Below are 25,261 nucleotides of genomic sequence, written 5' to 3'. Positions count from 1 at the left end.
GGGCCCGCTGCCCCCTGGAAAGGACTGTGTCCTCTCAGTGCTCTAGGATAAACTTGTCTTGTCACTCACATCAGTTCCCAGTCCAGCTGAGCCTGGTCGATGTCATCCATCAGCTTCATCAGCTTCTTCTTAAACTGATGTTCAAAGCGCACGTCATCCTCAATAACAAGAGTCTTTTCCAGCTCGCGGTCAATTACCTGTAAAGGCCATCAGTGGGAAGATACCCTATGAGAAGTCCAATATCTATTTTTTATTAGGTAAATACATATTAAAAAGTCAAGAATATAGTAGCACAGTAGGTAATAGCTCATAACTGGAATCTAAGCAAATGCCATCCGATAGCTGAATGGTTACATAAATGGGGTGTTTACTTACAGCACTGAGAATGTATGATATACAATTAAACGCAATGTTACAGATGAATCTCACAAATGAAAGGATACTGCAAGGATATACCTCAATACCCTATGTAGTTCCATGCATATAAACAAAACTACAAAAGCAGACAAAACTATTCTATGCTATTAGAAGTCAAATGGTGATTATCCCTGGGGACTGTTCCCTTGAAGGAAATACAGACAGGGTGCTTCTGGGGAGCTGGCAACCTGTTTCTTGATCTGGGTACCAGTTAGCATGGCTGTATTGTTGTTCGGTTTGTGAAATTTCATTGGCCTGTATTTTACGCTCTATATAATTTTATACATATCTATTACATTTCACTTAAATTTTAAAGAAAAAAAAAGATAGCATAGACTGGGTCATTCAAAGAGAGAAGGCATTCAGAGGCCCTTCCTTTAGGGACTTTCTCTTTTCTTGTGGGAACTGACCCTTAATCAAGACCCACACACCAATCCTTCCCTCCATCCATGTCTGTTCTCTAAGCCATGGTTTCAAGTCCTGGCTTTGCCACTTCTTGTGAAGATATTTAATTTAATATCTTTAAGTATTTAGTTATTTTCTCTTGGGTAAAATGGGTCCAGGCCTCTTGATCCACTTCATATGATTTCTGTGTGACTCCTCATATGAGATCATCTAATAAACAATGGCATGCTGGATACGTACAATACCAGGCATTCCTACTAAGGATACGGATGCATCAATAGAAGTGTAGCCTCCTGAAAAATGGCATCTTCCCCTGTCATCATCCCAGTGGCAATAAGGCTACCTTTGCCTGTTTGTTGCTGGCCTATGTCAGAGAGAGGCAGAAGGCAACAGAAACCTCCAAGCATACTTCTAGAAGAGTTACGGGTCCACTTCATATCTGGCCCGAACTCACCTACAAAGTCCCACTCTCCTTCCTCCTCATTACAAAAATGCATATCTAAATAAAGCATCATTGTGGCACCTGGGTGGCTCAGTCAGTTGAGCATCTGACTCTTGATTTCAGCTCAGGTCCTGATCCCAGGTTCGTGGGCAGGTCCTGATCCCAGGTTCGTGGGACTGAGCTCTGCATTGAGCTCCACGCTAAGCATGGAGCCTGCTTAAGACTCGATCTCTCTCTCTCTCTCTCTCTCTCTCTCTCCCCTGCTCATGCTTTCTCATAAATAAATAAAGCAAGCAAGCAAGCAAGCAAGCATTATTTACCTCTTTCCAGACAGAGTAGTGGCTAAGAAAGCAGCCGATTTCACCCCTGGTTAGAGGCCTGGAAGAATAGGGATCTCGATATCCAGGCAGCATTTCAATATTCAGGGCCTTCAACTGGCTTGTGTTAAGTGCCCTGCATGAGAGAGACAATGTCTGAAAATCAACAAGTTGAGATGTCCCCACCACAAAAGGCAGAAAGAGAGCGTTCCGGATGTTCCCCAGAGCCTTTCTGCACATTGAGGAAGACTTCTCAGGTTTCCCATCATTCCTCAGGAGCTCATCAGGGTTAATGTGTCATGGCAGCATTACAAGCTTTTGGGAAGACAAGGGGGTATGTTATGCATAGTGTATCCTTCACAATTGCCAATGTACTTCTAAGTATCACCTGGTTTTTGACAGCTTTGAGAAAGTATTTTCCTAATGAAGGAAGGTGGCTAATGGCATTAAATACTAAAGGGGATGAAGACAGGAAGGAACTATGTACAGTATCTTTCCTTTGGACGTATTTTTTTTTTCTTCAAAAAAGGTTAAGAACAAAAATAGTGGAGACAATCTTGTGAGCAGAAAGAGAGAAGTGACTCACTACATATAAAGTATTCTCAATAAGATTAACAGCTGATTCTTGGAAAGCATGGAGCCCACAAGGCAGTAGGTTGACCTATTGAAAGTGCTACCTGAAAAAGCCAAAAATTCTGTATCTATTCGAACTGTCCTTCAAAAATGAAGGATAAATTAAAATATTTCCAGATTAACAAAAACTGAGGGTTCATCACTACCAGATCTCTACCAGAAATGCCAAAGAAGTTCTCATGCCAACATGAAAGGAAATTAGAGAGTGATAAGGGTCCATATAAAGAAATAATGAGCATGGGGATATGTAACTGCATAGGTAAATATAAATGACAGCATAAGTGTTTTTCATTTATAACTCTTTCTTCTCTTACCTGATTTAAATCAAAGCTGCATATAAGTCTGTGTTAACGGACATATAATGTAGAAAGAAGTAATTTGGCAACAATAGAACAAAGGAGGGGGAAAAGAATGAAGCAATATAAGAAGCTAAGTTTTTGTATGCCACTGAAATTAAGTTGCTTTTTTTATCGAAATATAATTGACATATAACATAAGTTTCCAGCATATACCATAGTGACTTGGTATTTGTATATATTATGAAATGATCAACACAATGTCTAGTTAGCATTCATCACCTCACATAGTTACAACTTTTTTATCTTGTGATCACGAAAACTTTGAAGATCTACTCTCTTAGCAACTGTCAAATATGCAAAACAATATTGTTGTATTGTTAACTATACTCATCATGGTGTACATCTCCATGACTTGTTTATTTTATGACTTAAGGTTGGTACCTTTCCACCCCTTTTACCCATTTCATCCACCTTCCAATACAGCCTCTGGGAATCACCAATCTGTCCTCTATATGTATGAATTTGGTTTTTTTTTTTTTTCTCTTTAGATCCTACATATAAATGAGACCATATGTATGGTATTTGTCTTTTCCTGTCTGGCTTATTCTATTTAGCATAATGCCTTGAAAATCCATCTATGTTGTTAAAAATGACGGCTTCCTTTTCAAATGGATGAATAAAATTTAATTGTATATATTTATATGTGCCACATCCATTCATTCACCTGTTGGACTCTTAGGTTGGCTCTTGTAAATAATGCTGCAATGAACATGAGGTGCATATTTTTTTGAGTTCATCTTTTCATTTTCTTTGGATAAATACTCAAAAGTAGAATTGCCGAATTATATGGTAGCTCTATTTTTAATTTTTTTCAATATATGAAGTTTATTGTCAAATAGGTTTCCATACAACACCCAGTGCTCATCCCAAAAGGTGCCCTCCTCAATACCCATCACCCACCCTTCCCTCCCTCCCACCCCCCTCTATTTTTAATTTTTTGAGGAACCTCCATACTGTTTTCCACAGTGGCTGCACCAATTTACATTCCTACCAACAGCCCATCAGTGTTCCCTTTTCTCTACATCCTTGTCAACACTTGTTATTTCTTGTCTTTTTGATAATAGACATTCTAATACGGGTGAGGTGATATCTCATTGAGGTTTTAATTTGCATTCCCCTGATAATTAGCGATGCTGAGTACCTTTTAATGTACCTGTTCACCATCTACATCTTCTTTGGAAAAATATCTACTTAGATCTCTGCCCATTCTTTAATCAAGCTGTTTGGTTGTTGCTGATGTTGTTGTTGTTGTTGTTGCTTTTGCTATTGAGTTGAATGAGTTCTTTATATATTGTAGAAATTAACTCCTTATCAGATATAGAATTTTTAATATATTGATGAATATTTTCAAATATTTTGTAAGTTGATGATTTTTCAAATATTTTCTCCCATTAGGTGGGATGTTTTTTCATTTCATTGATAGTTTCTTTTGCTGTGTTGTCCCACTTGTTTATTTTTGCTTTTGGCATCAAATCCCAAAAAAAGCATTGGCATGACTGATGTCTAGGAGCGTATTCCCTATGTTTTCTTCTAGGAGGTTGGTATTAATATAAACTAGATTACTATAAATCAAAATGTTAATTTCAATCTCCACGGCAATCACTGAGAAAATAACTTTAAAAAATGTAGTAAAAGAAACAACAAAGGAATTAAAATGGTAGAGTAGAAGGTATCTTTTTAATACAAAAAGGCAATAATGAAAAACAGAAGGATAAAAAGATGTAAAACATATAGAAAACAAATGGAAAATGCAGATATAAATCCTACTTTATCAGTAATTACATTAAATGTGAATGGATCAAACCCCACAATCAAAGGCAGAGCTTAGCAGAATGAGTTTTTAGGAACATGATTCAACTATGCTGTCTACAAGAGATAGGCTAGATTCAAAGGTATGAATAGGTTCAAAGTGAAAGGATGAAAAAAGATATACTATGTAACCAGTAACCACAAGAGAGCTGCAGGAGCTATATTAATACCTGACAAAATAAACTTTTAAACAAAAGCAATTATTAGAGATAAGGAAGAACATTTTATAATAAAAAAAAAGAATTGGGGCACCTGAGTGGCTTGGTCAATTAAGTGTCTGACTCTTGATTTTGGCTCAGGTCATGATCTCATGGTCATAAGACTGAGCCTCACGTTGGGCTCTGTGCTAGGTGTGAAGTCTGCTTGAGATTCTCTCTCCCTCTCCCTCTACCCCCACTCCTGCTCATTCTTGTTCTCTCTCTCTCTCTCTCTCTCTCTTTCAAAAAAAAAAAACAATCCATCAGAAAGACAGAAATTACAAATATATATGCACCTTACAATAGAGCAAAAACATAAAGCAAAAACTGAGAAGCTGAAGAAAGAGACTATTCACCCATAATACAGGGAGACTTCAATCACCCACTATCAATAATGAATAGAACAACTAGGCAGGAGAACAACAAATAAAGAGAAGACTTGAAAAATACTACAAACCAGCTAGACCTGACAGATATCTATAGAACATTCCACCTGACAGTAGCAAAATACACCTTCTTCTGAAGTGCACATGCAACATTCTCTAAGAAAAACCATGAAAAACATATAGATCATGAATTAAGCCTCAATACACTTCAAAGGATTGAAATCATATAAGGCATGTTCTCCAACCACAATGGAATGAATTTAAAAGTCAATAACAAAAGGAAGCTTGGAAAATTCACAGATATGTGAAATTAAACAACACACTGCTAAATAGCTAATGGGTCAAAGAAGAAATCACAAAGGAAATGAAAAAATGTTTTGAGATAAATGAAAATGAAAACCTAGCATATCAAAACTTACACGATGGGTTTGGTGTAGTGTTTGGAGGGCTAGTTAAAGCTATAAATGCCTACATTAAAAAAGAATACTTCAAATGAATAATCTGATCTAAATAATCCATTTAGAGAAATTAGAAAAAGAATGGCAAACTAAACCCAAAGCAAGCAGAAGGAAAAAAATATAGACTACAGTGGAAATAAGTGGATGGAGAATAGGAAAACAAAAGAGAAAATCAACAAAACCAAAAGTTGGTTCTTTGAAAAGATCAACAAAATTGATAGCCTTTAGCTAAGCTGATCAAGAAAAAAAAAAGGTAGACTCAAATTATTAAAATGAGGAACGAAAAGTGGGCAACCCCTTACTGACCTTATCAAAATAAAAGGATTATAAGATAATACTATGAACAACTGTATGCCAACAACTTAGATAACCTAGATAAAATTGACAAATTGCTAGAAAGTTACAAACCACTGACTCAAAAAGGAATGGGCATTCTGAATACACCTAAAACAAGTAAAGCAGCTGAGTTAGTAATAAAATTTTCCAGAAAGAAAGACACACAATCAGCTAGTTTCTTTGGGGAATTTTGCCAAACACCTAAAGAATTTAACACCAATATTTCACAAAATTTCCAAAAAGTTTCAAAACTCTTCCAAAGAAGAGGTGGGAACAATGAAGCCAGTATTATCCTGATACTGATACCAAAACCAGAAAAAGACATCATAGGAAAACTATAGGCCAATATTCCTTATAAATAGAGATCCAAGATTCTCAAGAAAATACTAGCAAACAGAATCCAGCAATGTATAAAAAGCATTGTACACCATGGCCAAGTAGGATTTATTCCAGGATTGTGAGGTTGGTTTAACATATGAAAATCAATCAATATAATGCACCTTATCAATAGACAAAAACGATCACATGACTACATGATCATCTCAATAGACACAGAAAAAGCATCGACAAAACCCAACTGTATATGGATTGAAAAATGGATTGACACATACATCAGTGGAATTAAATTGAGAGTCTAGAAATGAAGTCTTACATTTATGGCCAATTGATTTTGACAAGGGTGATAAGACAATTCAAAGGAGGCAAGAATAATCTTTTTAACAAATGGTGCAGGGGTGCCCAAACTATGTGCAAAAGAAGGAATCTGAATCTCTACCTCACACCATATAAAAAACTAACTCAAAATGGAGCAAAAATGGAATATGTAGGAGATATAACAGATAAAACAGTAAAACTTTTATAAGAAAAGATAGAAATAAGTCTTTGTGACTTTCGATTTGGCAGTGGATTCTTAGATATGACACCAAAAGCATAAGCAACAACAAAAATATTTATTGGGCTTCATCAAAATTAAAAACTTTTGGGTTGTAATGGATGCCATTATGAACTGAAAAGATAACACATAGAATGGTAGAAAATATTTGCAAATTATATAGCTGACAAGAGATTTGTATGCCGAATACATAAAGAACTCTCACAACTCAACTAGTTAGTTTCCCCTGGTCCTTGTGGCCTATAAATAAAACCTGGGCTCTTAGGTATTTGAAGCAGTGGTTCCCAAACTCTAGTGCACCAAAGAACAGGGTTGCAAGATTTAGCATGTAAAACATAGAATATCCAGTCAAATTTAAATTTCATATAAACAATGAATAATTTCTTAGTGTAAGTAAGCCCAAGCAATATTTGTGACAAATTTAACTGAGTATCCTATATTTTATGTGGCAAACTTACTCAAGAATCACCTTGAGGCTTCTTAGATTCCTAGCCCCAGTCCTGAGATCATGATTAAGCAACCCTGAGATGGGACTCGGGAAGCTCTTCTCTTAACCATCCCCTAAGGATTCTGACACAGGTATCCAGGCCACATTTTGAGAAACATTGATGAAATTCTTCAGAAGTGATAAGAAACTTCACAATAGCTTCTAGCCATACTACTTAGAGCCATTCATATGCCAAACTAACATACAACATGGAATGTAAATTTTGCAAAAATCTATACCTTGAACTAAAGTGTCAAATAAAAGGACAAAGGAAAGCAAAATAAAACAAAATAATAAACAAAAGCAATAACAAAACTCTTGAAGGAATTCAACCAAGTTCCCATTGTGACTTTCCTGACATACTCCTGGGAAATGTGATCAGCCCAGGCAGGCTATGGCAAGCATCTCAAGCAACAGGATATACAGATCGTTATGCATTTGTCCTCATTATTTTCTTTCGTTATGCATTATTCCTCATATTTTCTTCATGTCACCCAAGTTTGGACACTTTGCTCTAACCACATTTGCAAGGGTTCAACAAAAAACACAACCCACTTTCCATCCACAGCCTCGACAATCTTGACCTCAATTTCCTGCTCATACAGGGTGCGTAACATCCGGTCCCGTCTGTCCTTTCTGCGCTTGAGGTTGATCATGAAAATCTAATGCAGGAAGAGAAGAAGGAAAAGAAACACAAGTCTTATCTTAGGCTGTATGGAAAGTTAAGTAAATGTAAGGACCAAAGTTTCAGTTAGAATAAGGAGTGGAGAAAATAGGGAAAACCGTGATGAAGTTTTGTTTATATTTCATATCAAGTCAAATGATATCATCCAAACAGAGTTACGTTCAAAACTTAGCCATGTGCAGTGACTTCACCCTCTCTTTGTTTCTTTTGTTGGTGGACATGTTTGCCCTGCTTTTGAGACAGGAAAGTTCAAAACGTTGCTCTTCAGGAGGCCAAAGGTGAATTAAACCCAAAACATATGACTCAGAGGAAGGAGGTAGGTAGTTTGGCAAATGTGTTAGATTTTTCAGCAGACATTAAGTCTATGCTCTGATGATCATTTACTAAATGTTTGGTTTAGCCTGGTCCCTATGTCTCAGTTTCCTCATCTGTAAAACTGGGGTGATACTGCTCTTATCTCATGGGCACTAAATAATACCTATTTGAGTTTATACCCACTGTAATACATTTCAAGTCATTCAAGGAATGAGGAAAACTAATCTTAACACATCCCTTTTATTTCCAATTATCAAGGTCTCAATTTTAGTAGCTTCTTTGCCAGAATTTTTCAGAATTGAATTGAGAATTGCCAAAACTCCCCTAGAGACACGAGAGTTTTTCTGAAAGAAGTAAAGAGAAGGGGCCCTACTCTTGGGGGTAGTAGCCCTTTGAGGAATGGAGAAATGTAAAGACATCATCTCCACATCATACTAGTCCATGAAATCCCTCAAAATATGTGCTCAGATTTCTTCCCATGAGGGCTGGGTCCACCTGTAGCCTCTCATGTGAGTCCCTAAATTCCTGGTGGCTGTCCTAAACACATGCATATCATGAAGCCACTGCAGAGCATTATGGGTAGTGAAACTGTCCTGACTATTCCCAGATTTAAGGAGCCACAGAAGTACCTAAAGACTCACGAATGCTATTACAGGTAAATATGAGTTTTCATAATGTCCTTTTGCTATAAGCAGTAATAAACTTACTTTGAACATTAAACTAGTCCTCTGAGAGTGGGAGATTTCAGCTGTCTGTAAGAAATACTGATGAGGGGGAGCCTAGGTGGCTCAGTCGGTTGAGTGTCCGACTTCAGCTCAGGTCATGGTCTCATGGTTCATGAGCTTGAGCCCCATATTGGGCTCTGCACTGGCAGCTCAGAGCCTGGAGCCTGCTTCGGATTCTGTATCTCCCTCTCTCTCTCTCTCTCTCTCTGCCCCTCCCCTGCTCATGCTCTGTCTCTCTCTTTCTCTCAAAAATGAATAAACGTTAAAAAAAAAAAAAAGAAATACTGATGAGGAGAAACCTGAAGGAATAAGTGGGATGACTTTGGCTTCAGCCTGACTAGCCCACCCAAATGGCTCTGAGGAAGACATTTAATGCTTCCGGGTCCAGTTCCCTTGTTTGTAAGAAGAGGGAGTTGAACAACCTCACCTCTCAAGTACAACACCGATTAAAATGTCTATGATACGTGGTTTAGGTAAAGCTCGCTTTCTGCTGTGTCCAGAATAAAGAAGAGACTATATCTTGTAACCAGCTGGGTTCAGACTTTACTGGGGGCAAAGCTGTGGTTCACATAGCCTTTTAATGTAATCATCAACATGTTCTATGTTTTACTGGATCAAAAGCTACACTAACTAAACGTTCAACCTCTCCTTACAAAACATTCTCACTTCCATCCCTTTATAAAGCACTGAGCAAAGAAACTGATGGGAAAACAAGATGTCCCCTTTGAAGAAATTATCCACCTGAGTTAAGGCAAAGTGAATTGGGTGCATCGTGATTTCATTACTTCTCTTATCTACATAACTGGGTAATTTTTTTTAAACATCATTTCTGTGGTGACTCTAACTTGCCTTGTTACTTGGGACTTTATAACTTAATAGATTGTGTTCTTTCACATTTCGTGTTCTTCCTGTTTAGAGGCACACCTTGACGGGCCATGTTTCATCCCATGATTTTAAAAGATATGGAAAGGAAGGGGTATTTCCTCATGTGTACACATGGAGCTACCTGAGGCCACTCCAGCAGAACAAAAATAAGCCCAAACAAAACAAAAACTGAACAGATATGCAACAAAAAGTCGCCTCAACCCAGAGACCTCTAGTCTGGGAAGACTTTAGTAAATAATAATTCAGTCCCAGTTTTCTGCCAGGACAAGTGCAATAAAAATTGTAGCCATGAAGAAAAAACACAGACGGCTTGCTCATACTTCGTGAACAGCAAACAGAGAGAGAGCTACATAGCCAAATGCAGCCCAGACACCACCACAAGGTCAGGGAGTACTGGGAGAAAGAAAAAGTTCCCTGAAAATCCCCTTTTCTACCATCTTATCTCTGTTCTAGAGCCCAGGGTAATCACTTCCTATATCTATATCACTTCCTAGAATTGGCATTTTCCAGAAGGCTTCTAGGGGTAACCCAGTCCTTATACGCACATCCAAATGGGAAGACCAGAGCTAGAAGATCCTGGTTTTGTCCCATTTGATCTCTTATGCTTCAGTCCACATAGGAATGTGTTGAAAATGAATATATACAAAGACACTCGGGTTCTCTCACCTAGAGAACCGAGGGCTGATGAGAGTTATAGGAAAGGACGCCTCTAGTAAGATGTACAAGCTGGTACAGTGTGTGGTGTGGACCAACTTTCCTGCAGCCTGATTGTTTTAAGGAATTCTTTGTACTTCATTCTGATTCCTCTCTACCACATTAAAGTCATCTCTTCCCATGTTGCCCTCGGTGAAAACAGCATCACAGCCGCTAAGTCTTTTCTACTTAATCATGAAATACTCCCTCCCATTCCTGAAGTCCAGATTCCCATCGGTTTTATAGAAGAAATACCAATTCCCATCCCAGCAGCTTGTAGATGGCTGTACTTTGGGGACATGTACTACACAGTGCAGGATGATGAACAAGGCTTTTTCTTGCCATGGAGCTGTGGCAGTGAGCACAGAGCACAAAGCTTGGCCTACAACACACCCAGAATCCATGGAAAAATTCCATCTCAGTTTGTGGATTCCTGAGGCACTGCCCTAATCTCGAGATCATCAAGCTCTCGAATACTGATCAGCAGCTACGTGACATAAGGGACCCACAAAGGATCAATGACTTGGAGGCACACTTCCGGCATTCCCAAGTAGCTGTTGTGTGCGTTACCGAGAGAGGCATCACTTTATATTCTTGCTTCCTTCTTCATGCAATCAAAACTTCATAATAGGGGCACCTGGGTGGCTCAGTCGGTTTAACTTCCAACTCTTGAATTTGGCTCAGGTCATGATCTTGTGGTTCATGGGATCGAACCCCACATGGGATTCTCTCTCACTCTCTCGCTCTCTCTCTCTGCTCCTCCCCCACTCATTTTCTCTCTCTCAAAAATAAATAAATTAATTAAAAAACAAACAAGCAAAAACTTTATATTAAATATGGCCCTTGGAGTGCTATTATGAAGTGCTTGCCCACGGAAAGGCAGAATTTTACTATAGGTTTCTTTTTTCTTTTTATTTTCCTCTCAACCCTACCCTCAATCTTTGTCCATGGAAGAAGAGCACAGAGAAAATAAAGCACAGACTATTCCAGAATGGTTTCCATCCACTCAGAATAAAGTTAAGGTCCTCCAATACCTAAAACATATACCCTCTTACCTGACCCTTGAATCTTGATTGAAAGGTTTACAAAATATAGCAATATCCGCTCCTAGAAAATATATAATTGCACTCAGGACTAAACAGTAACGTCTTTCTAACTCAATGATTAATTCACTTTACCTTGATGCTCCTTTAAAAAACTTTTTTTTTTTAATTTGGATATAGTTGACACACAATATTACCTTAGTTCCAGGTGTGTACGATGCTCAGTTTTTAAGATAAGAAAGCTGAGCTGCAACAAAAACGGAGTCATTTTCCCAAGACCTCAATGCCTTTTCAGCAGCCAGGTCAGTCTTGCTGGCTCTCAAATGTGTCATCAGGCTTGTGCTCTAATACAAACGTGTAAGCACGCCACATACATGCACATGTGTGCACGTGCACACACAGACACCTTTCCTACCTCATCAAATCCCATCTTGTCTGGATATTTAGGGACAACGGAAACAAACTGGGAGGGTTCCATTGGAGGACGGTCAACTGGAAGACACAAGAAGCACACAGAGCACTCTGTTAGCAAAAGGCTCAGAGAACAGAATTCCATCCACACATCTGATGTCTAGGAACACCACCTGGATGTCCGGGACAGGGGGTAACCACTCAGCAGTTCTCCAAGACTGAGTGGCTATACAGGAACCCTAATGGTCAGGGTTTTGAGAACACTTATTTATATGCAGACTGGAATATTCGCCCCATTTCCCTTAAGGGTAAAGATTAAGGGTGAAGGCTCTGGAGTCAGATGACCTGAATCCAAACCTTGGTCTGTGAAGGTCTGGAAGAGTTAGTTAAGTGTCCTCTCCAAACCTGTTTATTCATGTGTTAAATCAAGATAATAAAAGTGTATCTCTTAGGGAGTAGTAAAATTTAAATGAGATTTGTATGCAAAGCACTCATCCCAGTAAATTAGCATAGTAAAAACTCAGTAACTTTCAAGCTATTACTTTACTGTGGCTTATGATGAAAGACTTCAGAACTGGGCCAGACTTCTTCTAAATAATGCCTTCTCTGTCTATTTTAAAGGGCCAAAGTCTGGGGCTATTTTTATCCCATCCAGGCAGGTTTAGCTACAGGTATGCAAAAGGTCCTTTATTTTAACACAAACTCGCCTCTGGGGGCCAAACCACATCCCCGCACTTGGTACAGGGCTCACAGGTAAATTTCCAGATGGGAGGGGCATTACATCTTAAGTAGTAAAAGATTTATTTATTTGATACTCCAAAAAAGTTCTCTTTGCGAACTACACATTTGAAAGGTCGGAAGCAACGCTGAGTGAGGAACCTGAAAAGGTCTTGAAGAATTTTAGAATTGTAAATTCAAAGTACTCATTTCGTTTTCCTTAAAGGGATAATAAAAAGAAAACCAAGTCAGAGCTGGTAACCGAGAGGCTGGAGTAACTGTTGGCGGTGGCCTTCACTACTACTCAGCAGTACCCATCTCCTCCATTCCGGGCCTAGGAGAGGAATCACTTCCTCACCCTTGAGATTGGTCATGGCCTCGTGAACTGCTGCTTCTCAGCTCTGCAAGCCCTTCCCCCCGCCCGCCCCCCACCCCCCCCAGCCCCACCACAATGGCCAGAGTAGCAGATGTTGATAAAGGAGAAATCCCACATTTGAAGTAGCCTAGAATGCTGTGCTAACATATGCAGGACAGCCACCCAGAAGGGCACCAGGACCACTGTAGACCTTGCATAAGAAGAAGTAAGCCACTGCTGTATGCAGCCTGTGGAATTTTGTCACTGTTTGATATCCTAGCATAACCTCTTCACCCTTTTGACTGAGACACTGTCCATAGAGTATTATTTGTTTAACTCATGCTTCCCTGGGACATTAAAGAGAAACCAGGACATCCAGTGTCACCTGTGATCAAATGACATGAAGTTCTAGAAGCTGGTGAGACAGGTTTCCTAAACCAAACCCAACAGGTGTTGGTCTCATGACTTCAACCCTGACCCCTATGGTCACATTTCCGTGAGGACACAGTGCATGTGTTTCTGTTTCCACTGGGAGCCTAGAATATTTTGTTCCTTTCTGCTTTACCCCGCTCCTCATTAATTTTTTTTTAAATCAACAAATATTGATCAAGGGGCCACCATGTACAGAGTTAGGCTTTTAAGAGAAAGAAACTTCACATACAAACTCCTTTTTGTTCACAATGTTGTTTGAGGAGCTGTCTGGCTCTCCCTCCTTGGGACTGGGAGTTGGGAGGGGGTTATATTTTGAGTTACCCTTTTCATGCTATTGGTCTCTGTCTGGCACTCGCATGGCTAGGTGGCTTTAACATTTCAGCCAAAGAGACTGCCATTTTGCTTCCATCAAACATGGGTAGTCACCGCATTCACAGGACAAGTGTCCCCCCAAAGCCACAAGTGGCTAGCTCCTAGAAGCCACCATTGAGCAAAAATATGAGAACTATGCCTGGGTTTTGTCACTGAAGACAGAGCTAAGCCACTGGGAAAGACAGAATGATGCAAGTAAGACGTATAAAACTGACTATGCCAGGAGAAGGGATGTGTCCTTGTTTCATCCAAGTCGAAGGTAACCTGTACACCAGCTTCGGTTTGGGGTCGTTTCTGACGCCATCATTCCCAATGTATCAATCCCTCACTGAATCCCTCCCTAGACACAGTCCTCCACTGTACCACCAATTGGGAAAATATGCTTCTTTGGCTCCTAGATAGTTTCAAGATCTAGGAATAAGCATCACAGCTATTATTGTAGAGATCCTATTACTCACTGAACTCTGGGTTACACCCTCCACACATGTGATCCCAGTTATTTTAATCTTCACAACAGGTACTATGGGATAAGTATGAGTGTCCCTATTTTTACCGATAAAGAAACAGAGGCTTAAATATAACTTGCCCAGGGTCACAGAGCTGATAGAACTGGTTGGTAGGTGAACCAAAGTCTGACTCCTGGACCCTCGCCCCCACTCTGCCTGCCCCCAAAACTGGTCCTTGGTAGCCACTGGCATCAAGGTGGCCTTAGCAACTGGACTGAGTTCACAGTGGCTCAGTTAGCTAAGTCTTTGCTCCTGGGTGACCGTTGCTTGTTGTCTTTTCTATAGTCCATACTGGGGCACACACCATCCAGTGTACAATGTACCAGCCCAGTCATGCAACCCGAAATCTCGGAGAGATCAGGCTTGCACCAAATCCTAACTAAATCATAATCATTTCATCACAATCCAAAAGCTGTCCTGAACTTCTTCAATTGCTGCAGTTACGACCTTAGCTCAGGTCCTCACTCACCATGCCTGGGCTGTTTTAATATTTTTCTAACACTCGCTCACGCACTTAGTCTCGCCTCCTTCTAACTTGTTACGCACACTATGGTCAAAATAATCTTCTTCAAGCACGGTGCTGTTCGTGACCACAATAGTCACACCTGACAGTCTGCAATTGGTTAAGGGCTTTCATAGTCAACCACACCATTTAGGTTCACTTATTTTTTTGGTCGTTTGTTTTTATAGATGAAGAAATTGAGACCCACCTGGATGTAGACTTGCCCAAGGTCAAATAGTGAATAAACTGGTGCCCAAGATCAAATAGTGAGTAATTGGTAAGGTTATTGGACCTTCTGATTTCACATGCAATAATCTTAATAACCTTTACATGACATTCCATTGCTCCAAAATGCTGTTACTGAGAATGGGCACCTAAGACCTCCCATCACCTCATGCTCTGGCTTGCAAGACGAACCTCCTCATGCCACATATAGCCCATTTATTTCTATCACCTTTATAAGATCTAACCTCCCATCATTCACCCCCCAATTTTCTGTACAGGAAGCACCTTCTCAAATTTTCTATATACCTCCTAACATATGAAATGAGTAAGTACATGTAGAGCGATGCACACGGTGCTTTCAGCAAGTATTAGCTCCTTGTTGTTACAATCTCCTACCTCCCACCCTACCCGGGCTCTTTCCCTCTGATCTCTGAAGCTCCAGTCCATAGTTCATCAGCTCTTTGACATTTTTGGTCCCTTATGTTTTCTGAATGTCTCTTCATCTTTTTATTTTAACTAAACACTTGGTGTTCCTTTAAGGATGCTGCCTCCCTGTCACCTGTGAGAGTAGAAGCTGATTTTTCTCACCTCCCCCAACTCACTCCAAACTGTTTTCCTTTCATCCCTCAAAACTCCCAGATTCTCTGAAGTGTATCTTAGCACCCTCTCTCTCCTAGTCATGTCCCCTCAGCCACCGATAATGACAGCCTTTGGCTCACAATCTTGCTGTCCCTGCCATAATTTAATTATTAAAACCTCAGCATCCACATGGTGACCCACCCAACAGGCTGCTTCTAGGTCCTTGCATCACTCTTTCAGTGACTCACTACCACATTTCCTTTCATCACATCCTTCAGGTCCTCATGTCCATCGGTACCCAATCCAATGGGCTAGCACTCTTGCCCCACTTGTAAAGACTCTTCATTTGCTTCCACTAATCTTGTTTGGCAAAATCACAATCCTGCTTGTACCTGATTACCCACTTACTCAGCACCAAGAATACTGCAAAGAGAAACTCACACAACTGTGTTGACTGAATCACTTTAAAATTACAACCACAGATGTCAAATTGGCACTCGACATTGCCAAATGATGCAACTGTACTTCCATAGTAAATCTACTTTCCCACTCACTGAAAGATCTGTTTTATGCCTTGTCCTCCCTCCTGAAGCCTCTAGCACCTCTCTCAAGCTGATGTACTATGTACTTCATAAAGAAAATGCTCAAAGTCGAAGTAGACCTACCTTTTCCTTCTACCTCCAGTGCACAAAGCCAGCTTCATCTGCACCTACACATTCTGTCTTCCCATCTGCTAGAGTGGAAGAAGCATCTCTGTTCCCACCTAGGACAACTTCTCCAAAATTGTCCTAGATGACAAGGCTTCTTATTTTCTCAAGGATTTCAGCCTTACAACTAACTTCTCTTCTACATCATCCGGTTCTCCTTATATAGTGGATTCTTCTTGTTAGCATATAAATATGCTAAAATCCTATCTCAACAAACACAAAACAAAACAACCTCGCTTTTGATCTCTCACTCCCTTTCGGCCACCATCCTATCTCTCTCTCCCCATCTCAACAAGATTCCACCTTCCCATCTCCCCATTGTCCTCCCTTTGGCTCACTCCAATGGGCTGGTGTCCTCATCATTGCACCGCAGTGGCTCTTATGAAGGTCATCACAGATTTTTATCTTGACAGAACCAATGAGAATTGCCCTATCCTCATTTTACTGGGCTTCTCAGCAGCATCTGTCTCCTTCCCGAGACACTTCTCAGTTTTTCCTTCCAGCTTTTTGGCTGTTTGACTCCCCCCAAGGATCTGTCCTCTTCCTTCCCCTCTTCTCTTTCTATGATCTTTTACTAAACAAGTGTACACTGTTCCATGGCTTCAAATGTCCTTTTAATGCTGATGACTCTCAGATGTCTGTCTCCAGATGGAGTCTCTTCCCTGAACTCGACTCCTATCCAAATATCTCTTAACCTCTCTATTCAGATGTTAAAAAAATATCATAAGCTTACATGACCAAAATTTCCCTCTCCAAATCTTTTCCCGTTTCATTAAATGGTATGCCAGGCCACAAGCCTGGTGTCATCTGGGTTCCTTGCTTTCCTTCGTGGGCTGCATCTGGTTCTCTGTAGGTCCCATTGGCTCTACCAATAAACATACCCTAAACCCACCTGCTCCTCATCACCTCCTTGCTACATCTTGCATCCCAACCACCATCTCCTCTCACCAAGAGAGAGGTATCGCTCCTCCTATACTCGAGTATCCACACCCCAGACAGAATGATCTTTCTAAATGTATAAATAATGTCATGCCACTCCCCCCACCCCATCCCACATGGAGTCCCGTTACTCTTAGAATAAAATCTGAATTCCTTACTGTGGTCACAAGGCTCTGCATGATCCGGACACTTCTTCCTTCATGATCTCATCTCTTTCTACTCAACTCCTCATTTTGTGTACTCTAACCACATGGGCCTTTTGCTCCCGGAGCGTTACCAGCTCTCCAAACACCCTTTGTAGTTCCTTCGGCTTGGAACACTCTTCCCCCAAATATTCATGTGGCTGCTCCCTCGATACATTGTCTGCACCTCGTGTTAGAATATAAATTCGCTGATGTCAGGGCTTCTGCTGATTTTACTCACTACTGTATCCCCAGCATCTTGAACAATCCATGGAACATAGTAAGTGTTTAGTACTTAAAGCCTGACTCTCCCTTCTAAAACCTTCCTTGCCTCCTTACTGCTTTCTGGATGGCGTTCTGCTTTAGTGAAGCATTCAGGGACCACGACAGTCAAGCCACCCTAACCTTCAAACTTCATTTTCCTCTATTATTTAAAGCTAAACCTCGTGTAGAGTGAGAGTGCTTTCGAACAGTATCTTTGCTCAGTTTCCTCTGTTATAGTGCCCTCACCATTAAACTGTACACTTCTAGCAAAGCCCAGCTTGACAACCACCAGGACTTGAAGCTCTCAGAGAATACACCTGCCCGAACAATTTCTCACTGTTCCAAATTCCAATTGCCCTTAAATCTTCTCCTTTCACAAAGCACTATCCTGCATCCTTGGGGTCTTTTTTATGTTTGTCCCGTGTCTCCAGTTAAATATATATACCCAAAACAGAGACCTGGTTGTAAAATGTTTTGAATCCCCAGTACCCTCATAGATTGTAGGAAGGCATTCAGTGTTTGTACATAAATATAATATAATTCCTGTTCTAATGCTTCAATTGGTATAGTCTATTAGCAGCTGTTTCTTTACTGTTCATTGGGTTCCAGATGCTGTGCAAAGTGCATTTAACATCTGGCCCATTTTTCCTGAGGACACTTGACAGATATGATTTCATTATTAATCCTTAATCCTATAGGGGCCTCCAGTCTATATTTCTGCATGACTATCCTCACAGGTTTATTTTCTAATTATTTTTCTTACTCCAGTTATGTTCTACCTTTTAAAATTCAGAATCTGAAATTTTAACAGAATTATAACTAACGAAGGTAAATTCAAGAATTAAACAAAATGCCACATATAAAGTGCCTAGCAAGAGAGCTGGTATGCACTGGGAGATTAGAAATGGCAGCTATAAATTACAGGTTCTTCTCAGATGAATTCTACTTGTGTAGCATTGTGCCATGCATATTTATAATTTATATAATTTAAAAAACTTTATCGACAATGTGTGTGCTTCTACACACAGGGAAGCTTCTGTGCTCTCAGTCTTATGGTGGAAAACAAGAGAAGGTAAGTCTTTGGCCTTCTCTGAGCTGGCATCTACTTGGAGTCAAGTCTGGCAGGCACGGAACAGGAGTGATGGCGGGGGTGTGTATGTGTGTGTGTGTGTGTGTGTGTGTGTGTGTGTGACACATTACCAAGGTCAAACTGAGTCCTAATAACAGCAACCCTTCAATATTGTATGGAGTTGGTGTACATTGTTTTGTTTTGTTTTGTTTTGTTTTGTTTTGTTTTTGCTCCTCCCAACCCTGCAAAGTAAGTGCTATTATCCTTACTCCACAGATACAGGAACTAAAGCTCTGGGGGGGGGGGGGGGGGGGGAAAAATTCTCCCTCCAGAAGTGACAGGGCTTGGGTTGAAATTCATTATGCTGCATTCCGGTTCAGTGCTCTTTGCAATACAGTTTTCATCCATTTCCTCATGTTCTTTTGCTTGTGTGGCCATTCTTGGAGCAAATACTTGTTTGGTACCAATCATATGTCCTGTCCTGTGCTGGGTCCTTGGGATAAAAGGCAGTAAGATGCTGCCCTCATCTAGAACATAGACAATAGGCAGAAACAGTATGTGTTAAAGAAATTCACAAAGGAACTTCCTATGGGCTGGTTCAAGAAATACTATAACTGCACCAACTCCTTGGTCAATCCTTATTCCCCGCCCCCCGCCATGAATGCTGGGGATTTTTTTCTACATTATCCCTATTATTCTCTACATACTTAGAGAACAATAGTGTCTCTTGTTGCCTTTTTCAAACCCAGGACACTGAGATGAGGAAAGACTGAATGGCTTGCAAGCTATCATGCACATCAGCATGCAGAGGTTGTGACGGGAGGAGTACTTGCCCTCATCCCACGTATAGTCTGTGCATGTACTTTGCTCAGCACCACTGATGTGCTCCCCGTATATTGAGCAGACTGATATTTTGCAAACAGAAGCTTATATAAATACAGTAGGAGAATCTGCTATTTAAAGAAAACTTCTGATGACTCTTTTAAATTATTATTGTCTTCCTTACCCTCTGGTCCCAAACATGTTTGTTAAAAAAAATTCTCTGCTTTTTTCTCTATTTCTTTGCTTCTTAATTACTTCTACAACACTTTGAGTTCTGATTCAGCCTTTTCTGAAACCATTCTTATCATGGGTATTATCTGAAAAACTCCACTGGACTTTTTCTCAGTCTTTACCATACTTGAATGTCCTTCCACATCTCATGCTCCTGTGTTATTGAAATTCTGTGACATCACATTATCTTGTTATGGAATCCCTACTCAACATCTTTAGGCTTGATGGACTTATCTCTCCATCTACTCACTGGGCATGTCAACCTAAACCCATGTGTTCATTTATTCATTCACTTAGCCAACAAATCTTTACTGGGTGTCTACTAGGTGACAGGCAAAGGGCTATGCTTTGAGATGAACATGATGAAACAGCTTCAAAAGAATAGGTGTGAACTCTTCTTTAAATGTTTGGTAGAATTCCCCTGGAAAGTCATTTGGTCCTGGACTCATTTTTTGGGAGATTTTTGATTACTAACTCGATTTCTTTACTGGTTATGAGTATGTTCAAATTTGCTATTTATTCTTGTTTCAGTTTTGGTAGTTTATATGTTTCTAAGAATTTGTCCATTTCTTCCAGATTGCCCAATTTATTGGCATATAATTGCTCACCATATTTTCTTATTATTGTTTGTATTTCTGCTGTGTTGGTTGTGATCTCTCCTTTATCATTCTCGATTTTATTTACTTGGGTCCTTTCCTTTTTCTGTTTGATCAAACTGGCTAGGGGTGTATCAGTTTTGTTAATTCTTTCAAAGAACCAGCTCCTGGTTTAATTGATCTGTTCTGTTTGTTTGTTTTGGTTTCAATAGCATTGATTTCTGCTCTAATCTTTATTATTTTCTATCTTCTGCTGGTTTTGGGTTTTATTTGCCATTCTTTTTGAGATGAACATGACAAAAAAGGCATTTACTGTCTGAGGGTGGGGAGCAGGAAATAGATATTCACAGGCAACTCAATGGGTCTAAAAACGAACTCATGACTTTTCTTTGCAAATGTCTCCTTAATTCTACATGCTGTATACCCTTTAAAACTCTTACTGTTATCCCCAAACACTCAAGTCAGAACTTAGAAGTTGTTCTCTGCTTCCCTTTTGCTCAGCTACAGACTCTTGGTTAAATCCCTTCAAGACTATGTCATAAGGTTCTCTTAATCTCTTCCTTCCTCTCCATTCCCCCTGTTCCTGCCCCAGCTCAGATCCTCACCATCTTTTGCCTAGGTTACCATGTAATGTCAACAACGACCTCTTTGCCTCTGGCCTGAGCCATCCACTCCCCCCCCATTCCAGCCATACTTCCCTTACCATGAGGGTGGCCTTTAGAAATCCAGATTTCAACCTGACATTTCTCTGATAAAAATCCCTTTAAGAGCTCCTCTCTTTTCAGGAAAAGTCCAAACACCACCTTATACATCAGAGGTCCTTCTGGCTGGGCTCTTGCCCACTTTCCAGCCTCAGTTCCCGCCGTGTCTCCCCAACCATGGCTACTGCCCACAGACGTACCTCCTATACTCCAGTGATGAATAACAGAATTTCTCAGATGCTGCATGAAAATGAACTGAAAATATTCCCTCCTTTGGGAAGCCATTTCCAACATCCTCCCTTAGGCAGGGTTTTGCCATTACCTTCTCCTTTAGCCACCACTGAACGTTATACGTCATAATTATGATAGCAAGTGATTATTGAGCATTTACCAAATTCTGACATCATTCTAGACCCAGAGGCAATAACGATGCAGTGTTTAAGGATGTGAGTTTTGCAGATAGCAAGACTGGTTAAAATCCCAATCTGTCATTTGTTTAGCAAAAAGATCTAGAGCAAGTTACTTACACTCTCTCTCTACACCTCAGTTTCTTCATCTTTAATATGGGGATAATAAAAACCCTGTCATTGTTGTTGGGTTAGTGAGACAATATACAAAAAATGCTTAGCATAGTATCTGTTACATGATAACCTATTATTAAGTTGAAGTCATAATTATTGTTATTAGACTTTATATAAAGTATAGATGGATAGATACATAGATAGATAGAATGGAGAATTTGCCCCAAACACTAAAGCTTTATCTCCATTTCATAACTAAGGAGGTTAGATTACTTTTCCAAAGTCATATAATTAGAAAGCATAAAAGTTTTGAATTTAAATCTACACCACAAAATACCAATACGGCCCTTCTGATATTGTACAAAATGTATTTACTGCGTACCCAGCTCTCCACCTGGATCGGAAGCTCCCTAAAGGCAGACCTTGTCATATTCATATGTCACAAAGGAAAAGTTTAAGAACGAATTAACAAATGAATAGCTATAGTTCAGCCAAGGCAGACGATGACTGTGAGATCACAGTCCTGGGAGAAGGGAAAGGTGGCTGGTGTGGTCACGGTGGCAATGGAGCAAGAGCCATCACCCGAGCTCCCGGGTCACTCACTCATTGCTTCTATCTGGACGTGGATGAGGTTCTCTATGTCTTCCTGCAGGGTCTGATGGGACTTCAAGGGGATGGGCAGGTAGCCATAGTGTTCTCTGTTGCAGAGGTACATCTGGATGCCTGAGGACCCAAGAGAGAAACAAAAGCAACCAATCAGAAAACACGGTTCTTGGTTCTCTAGAGACAACTAAGGGAAAAAAGCTCGGACTGTGGCTAAAGCTGAGTTTGGCACTGGAAATGAATAAGTAGTTGTTTCAGACACTGCCCGTAGACCTCAAAAATGCTCTTTAGTAAGAAAATTTAATGCAGCATTGGGGGCTAATAAAAACCGGGGGCCACTCTTCAGCTCAGAGGAAATTGATTTTTTTCTCTCTGAAGAAAAAGCATACCCGTGGTCTGAAATGAGCACTAAAAGCACGAAGGGATCAAAAGGAGGCAAGGAATTCCCATTCCAGAGAACAGAATGGAACACTGTAATCCGCCTACAGGAAATAACAAGAAGATGAGGAATGAAATCCACATTTGATATGAAAGCAAACAGGAAAATCCTGTGAGGCTGACAGATTATTAAAGCTAAATCTAAGCATATGGAGAACAAAAAACAAAAAACAAAAAACAACAAAAAAAAAAGAAGGAAATTTAGAATTCTCCACAGTTCTCCAAGGTTTTATTTCTCTTAGCAGGCATGGATTTGGAGTCAACCAACAGACATGAAACTTGTATGACGGATTCGTAAAGGGACAAAAAGACTGCATTTCAAGTCTTGCTAAGAATCTGTCATATGACAATGCCAGAAGCAGGCCTCAGTCCTCCTGTATTCAGCACTGGTTCCAAGGCCCCACGTGACTAACTCCAAGAGTTGCACAACATCTGTGTTTAACCAGAAAATTAGGAATATAGGAATCAAGATGGTCTCACAAAGATCCGACAACTGATGGTCCTGACTAATGAAAAGATTGCTTAGTTGAAAGAATGAGTCTGCCAAGCTCTGATCCGTGTGTCCAAGCTTCTGATTTGTTAATGGCCATAATCATCTATGCTTTCCAGAGACAGAATTATCTGCATAGTGACTTCTCTATGTTGTGCAGATGAAATTTCCTCCAGTCAGCTGTATCACCTGCCAGACCAGGTGATGCTGTCTCACGGCATTAGCAGAGAAGAACAGGGGAAGAAAAGAGCCTTTAGCCTCTTCCTCACTGAGTCTGGCACAAATCAGGGCTGGTCCAGCAAAAGTGGTCACTTCTCTTGCTTCACCAAGTAAACTCACTAATTCTGCTGTTTGCCTACACAAATACTTCAGGGTCGCTTCAAACGAAAATGTACCCCCTTGCAAAGTCACGATGAGTTCAGGAAGTGGGAGGAAAATGATTTCATGTTTACGTTGTCTCTCTATCCTAATTAGGTAAATCATCTTACCATGCAACTTTCCAAAGCTTCAGTAAAAAGGGGAGATGAGAACTAGCCAAGCTGTCCATCAAATGTGAAGGGACAAGAAAGGCATTTTCACACAGCAAGGTCATAGATATTTACTTACCATCACACTTTTTCACAAAGTGACTGGATGATGTGGAAGAAGGAGGAGGAGGAGAAGGAAGGAAAAGGAGAGGGGGCGGATTACAGAAAACAAGGAGGCCCTGAGACATAATTGACAGGAGGGTCAACGTACGGGACAAGGGAAGGGCATCCCAGGTTGAGAGCTGTGGCACCACTCAGACAACAGCAGAAGGTTCCAGAAGAGAAATCTTCACAAACATGCAAAAAGAGAACATCTGATAAATCTGACCATTCTAAGAGATGCTTTAGATAATTAGGGCTTAGTTTTAGATTGTATTAGTCATAATCAAACTAAGGGAAAAAGGCAGTCATTCAGTTAAATATAGAAGGAAAACTAGCCATAGTCCATAAGTGGCTCAGCTTCGAATTAGGTTCACATATTATAACAACAAAAACACTGGCCATCGATCTGTCTTAAATTGCCATGGAACTCTATCGGGAGGACAGAGTGTTGGGAGGACTGTGTTTGCATTGAGGGAGCACAGGCAGGAGAGAGAGCTACCTCCCCCTCTTCTGTGGTGGACAGTCAATAGATCACATCCAAAGTAAACCAGAGAATCGAGAGGTAGCAACACAATCATATTATTTAGAAACACAGACATTATATTATACTTCTGTCATCATCTGGAGGCGTTAAAAGTGCCGGTCTCTGGGGTGCCTGGATGGCTCAGTCGGTTAAGTGTCTGACTCTTGATCTCAGCTCAGGTCATGATTTCATGCGTCGTGGGATCAAGCCCCGTGTCAGGCTCCACACTGAGTGTGGAATCTGCTAGGGATTCTCTCTCTCCCTCTCTCTCTGCTGCTCTCTCCCTCCCTCAAAATAAATAAATAAACTTAAAAAAAAAAGTATCTCTCTTCTAGAAGAGGGAAATGATGGTACAGGGGGGTGATGTACAAGAGACTTCTAATTTTATAATAAACCTTGGGGGACTATTTGAACTCTTTCAACTATGTCCATGGATAATTTGATAAAAACGTAACAATTTTAAAAGGAAACGTGTTGATAATTAGTTAAAGTCTATGAAGGAATCTGGTACTCTCAGTGAAGGCTACTTCTGGAGGAAACAATTTTCTTTCCCTGTGAAAAAGAATGGTAAATGAAACTTCACCTCGAAGCTCTGTGCTTGTCATACGAAAATAGCAAACATTTTCTTGTACTCATTAGTACCTTTATACTTGGATTGATACGTTTATTTTTATCCTCGGTGATGAAAGATCAGATCCAGAGAGGCAAGGACTTGTCCAAGGCCATACAGTAAGTCATTAGCACAAAACCTTTGTCCCTAAAGAGCCAATGCCAAGTATCTTTCTATCTGCCCAGGGTTCTGAAGCCCAGGCTGAGAGCTGGTAATGACTCTGGTTGCCATCTTTGCACGTGGCCAGCACTTCTGATTACTACCAGCGATGTGCAGGAGGCAGGGATGCACGCCCGTCACCCACATCTCTTGCCTTTTTTGACTCAGCAGCAGACGTTCAGAAGATGACTGGC

General features: G+C 40.4%; 1 protein-coding gene across 1 annotated transcript in view; it reads right to left on the bottom strand.

The window, feature by feature from the left end:
• The window catches only part of COLGALT2 (collagen beta(1-O)galactosyltransferase 2), a 111,267-nt gene that overhangs the window by 6,740 nt on the left and 79,266 nt on the right, over window positions 1–25,261 (bottom strand). The window contains exons 6-10 of the mRNA XM_049634101.1: window positions 22,219–22,338; window positions 11,900–11,976; window positions 7,694–7,800; window positions 1,585–1,717; window positions 70–197 (exon numbers count right to left, since the gene is read on the bottom strand). Of these exons, the coding sequence (XP_049490058.1) occupies window positions 70–197; window positions 1,585–1,717; window positions 7,694–7,800; window positions 11,900–11,976; window positions 22,219–22,338 (565 nt within the window). The remainder of the gene's footprint in view (window positions 1–69; window positions 198–1,584; window positions 1,718–7,693; window positions 7,801–11,899; window positions 11,977–22,218; window positions 22,339–25,261) is intronic.

The sequence above is a fragment of the Panthera uncia genome, chromosome F1, assembly GCF_023721935.1.
Source record: "Panthera uncia isolate 11264 chromosome F1, Puncia_PCG_1.0, whole genome shotgun sequence".
NCBI classification, from domain to species: Eukaryota; Metazoa; Chordata; class Mammalia; order Carnivora; family Felidae; genus Panthera; species Panthera uncia.
Note: the sequence above shows the minus strand (reverse complement) of the source record. Positions and strands in the feature narration are given on the sequence as shown.